The sequence below is a fragment of the Mastigoproctus giganteus genome, chromosome 4 (assembly GCF_048544385.1).
Source record: "Mastigoproctus giganteus isolate SK-2022 chromosome 4, ASM4854438v1, whole genome shotgun sequence".
NCBI lineage: Eukaryota > Metazoa > Arthropoda > Arachnida > Uropygi > Thelyphonidae > Mastigoproctus > Mastigoproctus giganteus.
The window spans coordinates 2043112-2059115 of NC_143578.1; the positions used below are offsets into that span (position 1 = coordinate 2043112).

At 36.3% G+C, this 16004-nt stretch overlaps 1 protein-coding gene across 1 annotated transcript in view; it reads right to left on the reverse strand.

The window, feature by feature from the left end:
* mms4 (Methyl methanesulfonate sensitivity 4) overlaps positions 1-16004 on the reverse strand; it is a 219978-nt gene that overhangs the window by 21478 nt on the left and 182496 nt on the right. The window contains exon 10 of the mRNA XM_090371307.1: positions 6191-6383. Coding sequence (XP_090227433.1) covers positions 6191-6383 — 193 coding nt within the window. The remainder of the gene's footprint in view (positions 1-6190; positions 6384-16004) is intronic.

A 16004-nucleotide genomic window follows, 5' to 3' on the forward strand; every position in this document is an offset into this window, starting at 1 on the left:
CATTGACAAGACCCCATGACTTGCTCTGACAGCCTGTCTGCAATGCTCAGAAAATGACATATCTGACTGCACAATTATTCCAAGGTCTTATTATTATCTATCGCCATGAGTGTAGTACCACACAGTTGATATGTTTCTGTGGTTACTGCTACCCATATGCAGTACTTTGCATTTCTCAATGTTAAACTTCAGTTGCCCCTTGTTTTCTAGTATCTCTACATCCTTCCTAAAACATGGCTTCCAGATCTGTATGCAGTACTCAAGGTGTGGCCTGACCATTGCCTTATACAAGTGGATAATCACCTCCTTACCCTTGCTCACAAAATTCCTGTCTATCATTGACTTACTCATGAAGCCTGCACAATTACCCCCAGGTCCTTTTCGTTCTGTACCACTGTCAGTGTAACACCACACAGTTGAAACATTACTCTTTGGGGGTTACTGCTTCCCATATGCAGTAATTTACATTTGTCAAGGTTAAGCTTCAGTTGCCACTTCTCAAGATCCTGTTGCAGCATACTGTCAGTACTGTTACATCTGCAAATATTGACATTAAGTTTGATATACCTTCATCAACATCATTGATAAATATACAAAACAATAATCGGTACTATACCGAACCCTGGGGAACACCACTAAAAACATTAGTTCACGAAGAGCACTGTCCATTGATTACCACTCTCTGTCTTTTCCCACTCAACCGTCCTTTTATCCATTATAGCAACTTGCCATTAATGACATACTGCTCTAATTTGCACAGCAGTCTTTCATGTGCAACAGAATCAAAAGCCGTCCTAAGATCGAAGTACATCATATCAATATTATTCTTTGCATCCAGTTGCTTTGTGACCACATCATAGTATCCAATAAAATAGGTCAGACAGAGACTTCCCCTTAGCAAACCTATGCTGTTTCTGAATTATTACTCAATCTTATTTAGATAATCCTGCAATGCTTCTTTAACCAGAGATGCCATTATTTTCTCTGGAACAGAAGTCAAACTGACAGGTCTGTAGTTACTAGTATCCCCCTTTGTGAATTGGAGATATATATAATACTATTCTTTAGCATTAGCAAGGGCACATGATGCAAGAAAACAAGCTTATATAGCATCGGCAAAAAAAAAAAAAAAACACACACACAACCCCTTCTCATTTCACCCATCCACCCACTCCAAATGTTTGTCTAGTTCTGCCTTGAATCTATTAAAGCTATCAACTTCTATAACGACAGATGGGCTCACATCTGTTGAGTATGGGCTTGGCACACCCAGGGTCCCGAGTTGATGTCTTTATCTTTTTGGTATTCATGGGCTCACACCATAAAAACTAATTTATATTATAAATTATACACTCCAGTAAAATTACTTAATATATAGCCAGTATAAACAGAATACTACAGGAATATTTCCAAATATAGGTAAAATCGAGAATACCGAAAGACTGAATTGTAATTTTTACTGGTGATCACCAAAAAATTATGTTGTGATTGACATAATGCTAAAGCAGGGTTGCCCATCAATATGGGCACCCCTGTTTTAGCTGAAAAAATTAGTTGTAGCTAATTTTTTATAACTGTTTTGATAGCTGTTGCTCAAATTAAGGGGTTGGTTGAGTGGATGGTACACAGGTAATTTAAAACTTGTCAAAAGAACTTATACATATGAACTCAGGAGTTAATAAGTCAAACCTTTTGCCTTCCTGATCTATGTAATGGTGAAGTAGCAATGATAACAATCACTAATGAAGTAGTAAGAACATACCACGAAGAGTCTGATTCTTATCTGTATGTAATTTCCAATGGAAATAAAAAGATGTTTTTACATTGGTTTAAGTGCTTTATTCCTCTGTTGATAAGGTGAGTTCTGACATGTAGTAGTGATGTGGTAGCATTTTTATTTTCTTACAATAGTTGTTGTTGTCATTTGGTTTTTAGGAGCATTAGCAACTAAGGCCATATTGCTCCGGGGATATGCAGTGGTCATTCCCTGACCTTTCCGCATCCTCCATATTTGGTGGTCACGGCTCAACCCTGGTCTAATCAAAAAGCAGGTGCTATGCACCTGCTGCTCCTGCCCACCTGGCTATGGAAGCGCCATCTTGCAATAGAGAATTAGTTTTGTTTTGTTTTTTTACTGGGACTCTAAAACAGGCGTTCTTTGAATTTGCCAGGGGGAGGGGAGGTGCATAGTTTAATTTCTCTAATTCATTTGCAATGTCAACGTATTTTGATATTATATATGTAGCCAGAAATAAATCATAATGTGTACTTATTTCTTTGACATTAAATCATTTTAAATGAAGCCTTTCATCTGGGGCAGACAAGTATCTCAACTGTTTAGAAAACAGATGGCCCCCAAAAAAAGGCCAAACAGCACCATTCTATGAAACCTTAGTCTTGCTAAGGTTTCATAGAATCTACCCTCCTCCTCCTCCTCTCCATTTGTTTGAGAGGAATTACTGTATTCATTATTTTTTATTTTATTTTATTTATTTATTTTCTATTTATTTATTTATTCATTTACTTTTTATTTATTTGTTTATTATTATTATTATTTATTTATTTTATTTTATTTATTTATTTTTTTTTATTATTATTTTTTTTATTTATTTTTTTTTTTTAACACCACGGGAAATCCTTTTTTTTTTTTTTTTTCTCTCCTCTGGAGTAGGCCCCCAGAGGAATCTGGCCCATCTTTTGCCAACATCAGGTGGGTCAGAGTCTCGAATTGAGACAGTGCGAGCTCCATTGAGACTGGCCCACCTTCCCGTGGTGTGGACGAGTACCCAGAATCATCTGTCCAGGTGACTGATGATTCTGGGTAGCCAAGCGGTCAGACACAACAACAGAACACACACATAATACACACAAACATACACTACTTATTTCTGGCCCTTCTACAGTGGTACTGTTCTTCACAGAGATACGAGGCGGAGATGAACTGACGTTCTAGGTGCCGCCCATTACAAAAACACATGTCCATGTCCACATGTATTCATTAAGATAAAATTCTTCATTCCCTACCTAGGAATGATACCTTGTCTTCATTAGCCTACCATATCTGTATGCTGACCTAATCAAAAACACAAATTTGTTTTAATTTACTTGGCATTACTATATCAAATAAAATTTAGTATTTTATTGCTTTTTATAACTGTGACACATCCTTTTTAGCTAGTTAAACATTTTTCCTCCTCTGATCTGACTGCTGTTGGTTTTTGCGCCAATTTCAATATCCCATTCTGTGCATAAGGTAATTAGATTTTGCATAAAAATACTCTCAAGGAAAGTACATGCACAATTTTAGCATATTAGAATAAGCTGCTATGCCTTTCTTATGACTTTCCCTCCCCCTTGAATTAGATTAGTAGTTTCACTGAACTCTTAATGTCACTTGTAAGGGAAACTGAGAATAGTAACAAATGGGCCTGGTGTACTGGGGTCCATGGTTTTTTAATAACATACACGTATAAGTTATAAATAAGAGACACGTGTCTCGAAAGCTACTGTTAGTATATATTTGTATTCTTACATTAAACTGGATTTATAACTTATATGTGTATGTTATTAGGAAACTGAGAATATATTCTGTTTTCCCTTACAAGTCAATTCATCAGTAAGACTACTTCCTGTGAAACCAGAGGGGGGAAACCAATAACAGTTTCTCCTGCTCAAATGGGATTCAAACCCAGGCCTCTTCTACACAGTGTGGAAGAATAGAAATCATAATCCTGTGCTAGTCACAAGGGCACTACTTTTGTTTAATAAACTAAAAATTAATGGCTCAAATTGCTATTACTAAACTAATGTGTTATTACTAAATACTAAAATTACTCAACATGCAAAACATGATGCCTAGCAAGCAGAGAATGGCAATGCATCCTACATGGAATACCAATAATAATAGTAAAACAGACCAAGAACTCTCACAACTGGCAAATTCCAGGCATAGATAATGTCCACCCGAATGATAAGGCACCCAGAGACAATCCCAAAGTTTCTCACTCAAGTAATCACATATCTGAAGCCTAAAGATGAAGATACAAGAAACCCAGCAAAATATAGGCCAATCACCTGCCTCCCAACAATGCACAAGATCTTGACCAGCTGCATAACCAGGAAGATATCAGACCACTTGGAGAGCCAGAACATAATGGCCGAACAGCAGAAAGGATGCAAGCAGCTGAGCAAAGGATGCAAGGAGCAATTAACCATAGATTCCGTGGTTATTTAGCAAGCCTACAAGAAGTAGGCTTGCTCCATAAGCAACATGTACACAGCCGACATCGATTACCGCAAGGCCTTCGACTCCATGTCTCATAGTTGGCTAATAGAGGCGCTGAACATCTATAAAGCCAATCGATAGTGACAAACTTCCTAGGAGAAACGATGACGAAATGGAGTACCACCATTAAGGTCGAAAACATCACAACCAAGCCAATCCCAATCAGGAGAGGAATCTTTCAGGGAGATGTCCTGAGCCCATTGTGGTTCGGTCTAGCACTTAACCCGCTATCTACAATGCTCAAAAGTAGCAAGTACGGATATAATCTCAAATAAAGAAGGAAGAACCTGTACACCCTCACCCACCTGATGTACATGGATGACATCAAGCTCTATGTGAGAACCAAGAAGCACATTCAGCAACTACTCCAGACTACCGAAGAATTCAGCAATGATATTAGGATGGAATTTGGTCTAGACAAATGCAAGACCCCCGGAAAATTAGTCAACCGAAACTACCAGCTGCAGAGTGGTAAAGAGATCAAAGCCATGGCAGAGGGAGAGGCCTACAAATACTTGGGGATGATACAGGCTCAGCAGTTACAGCACAAGGAAATTAAGGCCTGCCTGACCGAAAAATACCATCAGAGACTCAGAAGTCTGCTGAATGCAAAGCTGAATAGAGGGAACACAGTTAAAGCCATAAACACCTATGCAGTCCCAGTGCTAACATACTCCTTCAGGGTCACAGATTGGACTAACACCGAGCTGGAGGATATCATGAGACAATTGCCCGGGAAGAAGGAGGAAGGGCCTGATGGACCTCATTGAGCAACAGAAGACAGCGATAGTTAACATGAAGGATTACTTCAAGAAACACACAGCAGCACTCCACCAGGCCATAAGGAAGATAGACAAGTGGCATACCCCACTCAAACTAAGTGAAGAGTCCCCCCCCCCCAACCAGGAGGTACAAACAAAGCTAGAAAGATGGGCAGAGAAGATACTCCATGGCAGATCCTACAATGATCTCCATCAAAGATCACATAGATAAAACTGCTTCCAATGCACGGCTCACAAGTGGGATGCTCTTCCCCAAAACTGAAGGATTCATGCTCGCCTTCCAAGACCAGGTAATTAACACCAGGAACTATAGAAAATACATCACCAAGGAGCCCGGGGTGTTTGATGACACATCGCCGATGCCACCTGGCCTCAGAAACAATCCAACATATCACAGCAGGATGCAAGGTGATCACCCAGAGTGAGTACACTCATAGACATGACCAGTTAGCCAGGAAAATACATGAGAAGCTAGCAAGGAAATACCAGCTGATCGAAGAAAGTGTACCGAACTCCAGGCAGTACTAGAGACCCCAACCCACAAGCTGTACTGGGACAGCGCCATGACAACAGATAGGACAATCCCGCACAACAGACCGGACATAACCCTTGTGGACAAGAAGGAAAAGGCTACCTATCTGATTGACATAGCGGTACCCAACATTGGCAACCTGCAGAAAACCCATGGGGAAAAAAACAGGAAGTACACGAACCTAAGACAGGAGATCAAAGAGATGTGGCATATGCAACAAGTAATGACCATCCTGGTCATCGTGTCAACCACAGGTATGGTGCCAAAGACCCTACATAACAGCCTAGCAGCAATAGGTCTGCCAGCGAACACCTACAAAGAACTCCAGAAAGTCGCAATCCTGAACACCTGTAATAGTCAGAGTTCCTCGACCAACAGTAACACCAGACATAACAACAACCACCCTGTGTACTTGGTAGCAATACCCATCATGAGGTGGAACACCCAATCAGGGAGAAATAATATAAGAGCAATAATAATAATAATAATAATAATAATACTAAAAGATGATGATGATGAAATCATTCTGGTATGAACAAATTTTATTTATTTGTATCACTGATGAACTAACAAAACTAACATGGTTCCTACCTGTAGCAGTGACTGTGGCGTTGGATAATGTGCCACTATTGCCTCAGCAACTTCTTTTCCTACACCAGGAAACTGTTTAATTTGCTGTTTCCACAGATGTGCTAATTTCTCACCATTTCTTCCCACCTTAACTGGATTTGTGTTGTCTGAACTTGCATACCATGAAAATCCATGCTGATGATGCTGCTCGTTCCTATAAAAAAAGAATAAATTGATGACATACAGTACATAGCATTACCACCTTTTCAAAATGTCTGATCTTGAATGGGGAGGTGCAGGGTAAAGAGAATTTTTTTCACATAATATAAAAAAAAATAATAATTTTTTTGATTAAATTTGAACTAAAAAATTAACTTATTAAATATTATTTATTAGGAAAAAATTATTACAAGAACTTTTGTGATAAGCTATTTACTTGTATACATTTATAATTTCTTTTCCAATTTAATACCTTATCAACACCACAGTTTAAAACAAGGGCCCACAAATGGCAAACTGTAGAGCATAAAAATATGCACATAATTTTCTAGAGAACACCAATACTAAAAATAGCATTAATTGTTTGCCTGATTTTTTTAAAATAAGTTTAGTTCTAATTTTTACGTACTTACTAAACATGTGTTTTATAATAAAAAATTATTAACTTCTACAAGTTTGCTTTAGTTAAAATAGAAATACAGTACACTTCTAAAAATTGAAATTGATCAATCTTGTTAGCATTAGCATATGCTAATGCCAACAAGATTGATAGCATTAGCATAGGCATATGATGCAAGAAAGCAAGCTTATGCAGCATCATCCAAAAAAAAAAAAAAAAAAAAAACAGCTCCCATTTCACCCCTCCTTTCCAAATACCTGTCCAGCTCAGCCTTAAATTTATTTAGGCTATCAACTTCCACAACAAAGGATGGAAGTCTGTTCCACCAACCAACTACCCGCTGGTTAAAGGCAAACTTCCTCACATCTATCCTACATTTGTCTTTCCTCAATTTGAATTTATGCCCTCTCAGGTGATTATTCTGAGCAAGAGGAAGAATCCCATCAGCATTGAGCATGCTCAAACCATTCAAAGATTTATACATCTCAATCAGATCACCTCGCAGGTACCTAGTCTCCAGACACTGTAATATGCAAAATTTAAGCCTTTCTTCGTAAGAGCAACCCTTTGTTCCATTCACTAATCTTGTTGCTCTTCTCTGTACTCGTTCCAACAGCTCTACATCCTTCTTAAAATGAGGCCTCCAGACCTGTATACAGTACTCAAGGTGACCATTGCCTTATTCAAGGGGATAATCACCTCCTTATCCCTGCTAGAAAAAGTACTGTATATCATTAACAAGACACTATGAGCTACTCTTGCAGACCGCCTGCACTGCTCAGAAAACTTCATATCTGCCTGCACAATCACCTCCCCCAGGTCCTTTTCGTTCTCTACCACTGTCAGTGTAGTACCACAGAATTGATATATCACTCTGGGGTTACTGCTTCCCATATGTAGTACTTTACATTTGTCAATGTTAAACTTCATTTGCCACCTCTCAGCCCATCTGCTCAACTTCTAGATCCTGTTGCAGCAGCATACTGTCATTGTGACTTTGCTTATTTTTAAAGTACAGAAAAATTCTAGTCATCAAATACGAATTATCTGAATTTTTTTTTCAAAACTTTTTCGCTTTTATATTTTCTCTTAATTTCAAACATTTAGTATTTCATTTAATATAATACGATCATGATTCCATTTACATAAAGGCACAAAAATGCCAAAGTTAAATTTGTCATTTTTGTGCCAGAATTTTGTTGATTGTTGTTGTTGTTGTTACAGGTGACCCCCGCTTAACGCTGATAATTCGTTCCGAAAAAACAGAACGCTAAGTGAATCCGCGCTAAGCGAGCGCCACATTCCCATAAGTTAACATATGTATTTGTGAGTTGCAGTCGGTTATTTCCTATTTACTATCATAGGATATTTCCTAATCAATAATAAATGGTAGTGAAAAGATGCACAAATGTCGATCAAAATATTTAATATTCAAATATTTGTACATATAAAATATTCTGCATTACATACGTATATAATTATGTGGTAACTATTTACGTATCAAAATTAAACTTAAAATTCCAATTAAAATCATGAAAAATGTGCCGATTTTGGGTTGAACTTTGGCCCTCTTCCAAATAAACTAAAAGGGGTATTAATTTTAAATCCCATGCAGCGTTACCATCCAAAAATAAAGTCAACCTGCTTTGAAACCTGGCATGTTTTTTTTATTCTTTCAATATAAAACTTCTTTTAGGCATTCGTTTCCACAAAAGTCCTGCTTCATCAGGCATTTGTTACCACAAAAGTCCTGCTTCACTATGTTAAAAACTTGTTGAGAAGTATAACACATAATACTGTTCATCAATAATTTTAACAAGTTCTTTATTGAAAGTTTCGGCTCCTTCATCTGCACTTGCGACGTCTCCCTGGATTTTAAATCTATTCAACCAGCCCTTACCAGTTTTAAATGGTTCCACTTTTTTTTTTTTTTTTTAGGTGAGTTTTCTTCAGATAATCATATTGGCTAATCTCTTTTTCTCTCTCTCTCTCTCTCTCTCTCTCTCTCTCTCTCTCTCTTTTTATAAAATTTAACTTAACTGAATTCTGCATTGGATATTATCTTCAATAAAATAAGTTAAAGTCTTTCCATTTCAATCCTAATAGCCGGCCTAGCCCTAGTTGCTTGCAGTGGAACAACTATCTTTCCCGCTGCTAAAATTAATTCTTTATTTTTTTATAATTGTTCTTACAGTTAAACTTACAAGTCCTAAATTATGCCATACACCCGCTTGTTGACCAGAATCGATTCGCTTCAAAACGTCTAATTTAATTTTCAAATTCAGTCTTTTTCTTACATTTATAGTCTTCATACTGTGACCAGAAGTTGTTGCTTTTTCATTCCTATCGGCCATTATTAACAATTCGAAAATGTAACTGCGTTGGTTGCATTAATTACGATACAATGTTCAAGTAAACCGTCCGTTACGCACGATGTCTAATACTGTACTGAGTGATGACTAGACTTCGGATAAATGCATATAACGCAAATATTACAAGCAATATACTTGATCATTTTTTAAAATGTTTATCTTGGAACTATGTAGCAAGTCACTGTACTGCAATTAAATTAGCATGCGAGAAAATTTCACTGAGCATGGGAAAATTTTTCAAGTCGGCGTGGGAAACGTTTTAATGCTGTTTTGCTATTCATTTTCAAGCTATTGACTCCATCAAATGAAACGATTTCGTTAAATATGCCAAAAATGCAATCTGTAAAAGAGCGGTATAGTGATCTGTGACAGCGTTATAGTCAGATACGGTTATAATATAAGAACAGCGTTATAGCGAATCAGCGTAAAGTAAACCGCGTTATAACAGGGGCCTACTGTATTTGGTTTTTAGGAGCATTAGCAACTAAGGCCATATTGCTCCAGGAATATGCAGTGGTCATTCCCTGACCTTTCTGTATCCTCCGTATTTGGTGGTGACGGGCTCGAACCCAGGTTTAATCAAGAAGCATGTGCTACGCACTGCTGCTCCTTCCTTCCCACCTGGCTACGGAGGCACCTAGAATTTTGTTGATAGAAACATCACAGATAACATTACCTTGGTGTCAGGGATAATGTGCCTCTTTATATGACTGTGGCATTGATGTGATGACAACTGATTTTGACAGGATGATGTGAAGTCCCATACTGCAGGAGTTGTCCTGGAATGTTTGACAAAAAGGAGGGTGGCTTTTACCATTACTCTGATGGGTAAATGTAAGTAAGTAAGTAAGTAAGGTGCAGCCATTATCAACCCACTGCAGGGTGGAAGCCTCCTCAACAATTCATGCTGAGGGAAATGGACCATAATCTGCCACGCTGGTCCAGTGCGGGTTGGCAGATCGACCGTATTCAGCAGTCAGGGGCTTGAACCCCGGTCTACTCAAAGAGCGTGTGCTACTGCACTCCCGCTCCTGCCCACTCGGCTACGGAGGCCGTTATGGGTAAATGATATGGGTTTAAATTAGGTGACAGTAACTTCCAATATTGCCTAATTTTAACCTACATGATTTTTATTTAAGAAGTTTTCTCAAAGACAGTTTCAGAAGATTCTTCAAGAATGCTTTGTGGAGGAGTATTCTTGTGCAGAAGAAAGCAACTGAAGACAACATTTTTTTTATTGGGGTTTTGTCAATATATAAACAGGAATTTTGCTAGCAGGGATTAGGATGATATTATCCCTTTGTATAAGGCAATGGTCAGGCCACATCTTAAGTACTGCATACAGGTCCTTACGCCTCATTTTAAGAAGGATATAGAGCTCCTGAAATGGATACAGAGAAGGGAAATGAGATTGGTGAGAGGACAAAGGGATGCTCTTACTAAGAAAGGCTTCAGATCCATAATTTTACAAATTTTACAAATTCAGTTTTACAAACTGCAGCATCTGGAGACTAGTCACCTGCGAGGTGATCTGATTGAGATGTTTAAGGCTTTCATAGCTTGAGTAAATAACTAATGCTGAAGGCATTCTATCTCTTGCTGAGGCTATGCAGATGAGGGAGCATAAATTCAAATTGAGGAAGGATGAATGCAGAATAGATGAGAGGTTTGATGAGAGTTTGCCATCAGCAAATAGGTGGTTGATTGCTGGTAAAAGTTTCCATCCGTTGTTGTGGAAGTAGGTAGTTTGAATAAATTCAAGGAAGAACTAGACAAACAATTGGAGGGGATGAATTGACGAAATGTTTTTTTTTTTTTTAGATGATGCTGTATAAGCTTGCTTTCTTGCATCATTTGCCACTATTAATACTAATACATCTATACTCTATTTAACCTAAGTACTAAAGCTGAAGTAAAACTATTTCTATTACTGTATATATTTTAAAAATTATGGAAAATGGATGTTCAATGGGAAGGTGTCACCAAACTTTGTGAACATATGTTCAAATATACACATGTTTAAGTATAAGCAGCAAAAACATTCTAGCTTAGAGTGATTAGCTTGCTTTAAAAACTTGCATTTTTAAACAAACTTCTTATCTTAATGGTCAGAAGCAGGGCTCCCACTCACAAATTTAAAAAAAAACTTAGATTGCAACTTAAATAAACCCAAAAAAAAAACTTGGTTTCATCATATAGTAAAGCAACACAAATAAGATAAAACTTACCATGCAAAAATATCTTTTATTTAATTGTAATCAGAATTTTCATCCCGTTCAGTTCCCTCCACATTTATTTTTTGAAGTTCTTTCATTTTTTTCAAACGTTCTTCGTATCTTTTATGACAAGTTTCTTGTATGACTTCTTTTACCAATTCTGATTTAGGTTTCCATGTATAGCAATTTTGATTAGATCTATTTATCGCCTGTTTTGCCATTAGTTGATTTTTCACAGTTTCTGGTTTAAGGGAGTTTGTGGCTTTTGTTTTTATATGGTTTACTTGGGAGAAGATTCTTTCTACGCTTGCCGAAGAGTGAGGTAAAATAGTTAGACTGGTCATAAAGTTAGATAAAATCTCATATTTAGAATTATTAAAGCCATCTTTTACATTACGTAACAGATACCAAAACTCAGGGATGGTTTTGTAAGAGAAATCTAAATCTTGATTTAAACGAAATGATCTCCATTCATCATCTAGAAGATCTAGTTTGTCTTCAGAAACAAGGAACTGCATTGCTAAATGGAAAATTGAGGATGGCGAATTGGCACGATCATGTATCACTGCTGGGTCAAGAACATTGAGACTGGCGATAATTCCATCATCATTTAGAGGAAATCTTTTTCTGATTTCCATACAAAGTTCAACAAGAAATTTTAAACAATCATTTTTAAACCTGCTTTCACTGTCACCAAGTGGTGTTGAATTTAATAAGGCCATACAACGGCCTCCCAAATATATTTTATTCAGAGGCTTATGATTTATTGCATTGCTTGGATCAATTTCAACCAGCTTGCACAAAGTAATGACTTCTTCTTTTATGAAAAAACTAAGAATATTTTTATACTCAATTGAAACCACTGAATGAAGTAAGTGCAATCTGAAATGCTCAGATTGAAATTCAATATTCAGGCAGTTTATTTTCTCCAGTACATATCCTAAAAACAACAACATATGCTTAGTTCCTTTGTTGATCATAGTATTGTAAATATTCCCTGCACCATCGATTTTGTCAATTTTTGATTGAGACTGAAAATAAAGAACTAACGCATCCCACTGTTGTTGTTATTTGGTTTTTTAGGAGCATTAGCAACTAAGGCCATATTGCTCCGGGATATGCGGTGGTCATTCCCTGACCTTTCCGCATCCTCTGTATTTGGTGGTGACGGGCTCGAACCCCGGTCTAATCAAGAAGCGTGTGCTAAGCACTGCTGCTCCTTCCCACCTGGCTACGGAGGCGCCTGCATCCCACTGCCCAATAATAATTTTTATTACATTGCAACGGGATAACCAACGTGTTTGTGCTAATTTGGGGATTTTATGCTTAGCAGTATCTACAACATCTTGAATCATTTTGAACTCGTTTAATCTTTTACTACTACGGGAAAAATAACAAGAGATATCTTTTATAAATATTTCTAGATATGATGGTAGTACCTTGACTGAATGACTAGCACATAATGCAAAAGAATGGTAAACACATCCCATTATAAATACTGATGGTACATCCTTTTTTAGCAATGACTGGAACCCACTCTTAGTACCCATCATAGTGGCACGATTATCACTTCCAAAGCCAACGAGATTACTTATTTGAATGTTTTTTTCTATGAAAAGATCTTTTACAGCTTGATAAAGCCCTTCTGAAGTACCATTTTCGACACAAACAGTGTAAAGTAACACATCTACAACATCAAGTTTTTGAATATCAAAATATCTAACAACAACAGCTAGAACTTGCGATAAAGATAAATCTGTACTTTCATCTATTATCATTGAAAACTTGTTGTTTCTGCATATGTTAGAAATGTATATTTTTTCATGATAGGCTATGCCATCTTGTATAAGATAAGAGACTTTAGTCGCCTTCATCTGAACTTGTTTTGCAATATTGCTATCATGAAATGCTTTCTTACATGCTTCTATAAGGTGATCACATTGCGCAAATGGAATATTATGCTCAGAAATGAGTGCAGCAATTGTTAACTCTGCTACTTCTTCACTTCTTAACTTTGCTACTTCTTCATTCTCCGTAGGTTTACGTTTTGTGAAGAACGTGTCTAACGTTGAACTTGTCTTAGCAATATTTACACTTTTTTTTATGTTTAACTGTATTTTTATGCGCTAGTAACATCGATTTATTGGCATTCTTTAATTTTATTTCACAACAAATACAGTAAGACGCACCTTTTTCATTACTGTCTTCTTTCAACCAATCCTTTAATTCCAGATCTTCTAACCATTCATTTCTAAAATTTTGAGTATACCACCGTTTACTCATCTTTCTCTGTGGAGAACAAGTTTCAGACATTGTGGGCAATTTGTGGGTATGGCTAATTAGCAGTTATCTTATTTAAAATGTTCAATAAAATAAAAAATAAATCACTAATCCATTAACATAAAATAGAAATAGTCACTACAATTTAAATTTATTATATCACTGTATGTAGTACACGCATAAATGTAAAAAATCACACCAAATAATTCAATAATATCACGAAAGACTGCAGTAAAGACCGCCTTCCGCCTGCTCAATAGGCTGCGCATACATGTTAGTAACACGAACATGTATGCTTACATGTATGAACATGTAAGCGTAATTTCATAGTGTAGAACCCTGCGAAAACTTTGAAATCCTTTTACATTTGTAGTATTTTGTACAAGCACTTGAGATATTACAAATTATGATCAGTATTGTTAGAATATAAAATTAAGAAAATTGTAAACTGTTATTAAATGTATTAAATTTTATTGTATTTACAAGAAATAAAAATAAATTTTGACTTAAAATTAAAAATTACTGAAAAAAACCCAGATAATGAGATATTTTTGTGAAAAAAAAACCTATCAACCCAGATGACAATCAAAAAACCCAGATCTGGGTGGAAAAACCCAGGAGTGGGAGCCCTGGTCAGAAGCATAAAGAAGTTTGTTAATGTATAAATTGACTGGCAATACAATAAAATCTAGTTTCTAATTTTTTCTTTTTTTTTTTATATTGTAATTTTTTACAACCAGAGTACTCACTTAACGCTTATCTGTGCATACACATGTTATTCATGTGCCTGTAAACAGATAAGCAATATTTCCACCTGCACATGTATTATCCCCAATATCTTTAATTATAATTATTGGAATATTTGTGTTCAGTTTCTTGAATATACTTTACGCTTAGTAAAATTTACTTTGCATTGTTACTTAATTTTTCCACTTGTAACTAATTTTCTACTTAACATTTTTATTTGCTTCAAGAAATAAAACTCCTCTGAAAGAAGTCTATTCCTGACATAATTCAATTAGATAAATTGGTCATGTGCCTAAATGAAGCAAATTTTGAGCAACTAAATAAAAATAATAATTATTGAAATATTATTATTCAACCTATCAACAAACCGGCTTCAGCTGGATTCATGGTAGTTTGGTTTGTTTACATGAGCTTTTTTCTTAAGTGAAAGTGTTAATATTAAATCTTAGGCAGTATCATCCAGTCAACATGGGTAACCAGTGCAATATTGAATCAATTTGGTGTGACATAAGCACTGGAAAAACAAAAATGAGAGTGTGCTATAGGCCTAATAACTGTAATCAGTATACCAAAAAGATATACAAACAGTGCAGGCCAGTAAATCAGAATGTCTTATAATGGAAGATTTTAACTTTATAGATGTTCAATAGAATTTTTGGGTTGATCCCTCACAAAATAGCAAGACTTTTGGAATTTTATTGGATGGCTGTTTTCTACACACATTTGAGACACCTTGAAGCCTATCCATGGATAGGGTGTAAGTTTTTATAATGTCTGAGTTTCGAGTTCAAAAAAGATTAGTTAATTAATATAACATAACACGGAAAAAAAAAAAAAAAAAAAAAAAAAGAATGAACCCAGACCAGATCCCAAAATTAGCCAAAATTACTACAAATCTACAGGCAAGAGAGATGCTGGGTTGTTGTTGGTTTTGATTTTATTGGCGCATTAGCTACTAAGGCTATAATGCGCCAAGACCAGCAAGAGAGATGCGGATCGACCAAGACAACGATGGCGAAATCAAGGCCACCTCCAAGAGCTACAACAAAACATGTCTTAAAAGACCTAAGCCAGACCAAGTTCATGATGATGATGAAATAACAGCTACTTAGCCTCACCTTAGAAGAATCAGGTCTTGATCTTATACGTTCACTGATCTTAATAAGACGAATTTTATCTAGGGATATTTCCAATTTGTAGAGCCTACTCCAGCTTTATAATTTGATTAAAATCTCTTTGGATTTCTTTTCTATCTCTGAACGAGAATTGCAAAAAAAAAAGGATCATTAAATCATCAGCATATGCAACCACTTTTATACCTTCCATTTGCTGAATCAAAAATTCGTCAAGAACAATGTTCTACGCAAAGGGATTGATAACAGAACCTTGAGGACAACCTCTTTGTACTTCTTTCTCAACTTTAGTATACAAAGTCTTCACAATAACGTTCCTACTATGGAAATAATTTCTGAAAAATAACTTCACAGAACATTCTGTAACTGTAATTCAAGCAAGGATGCCCTCCAACCATAACCTGTCAAAAGTGCCTTTAAAATCAATAAAAATGCCAAAACATTTTTATTGATTGCAAAATTGCAAAA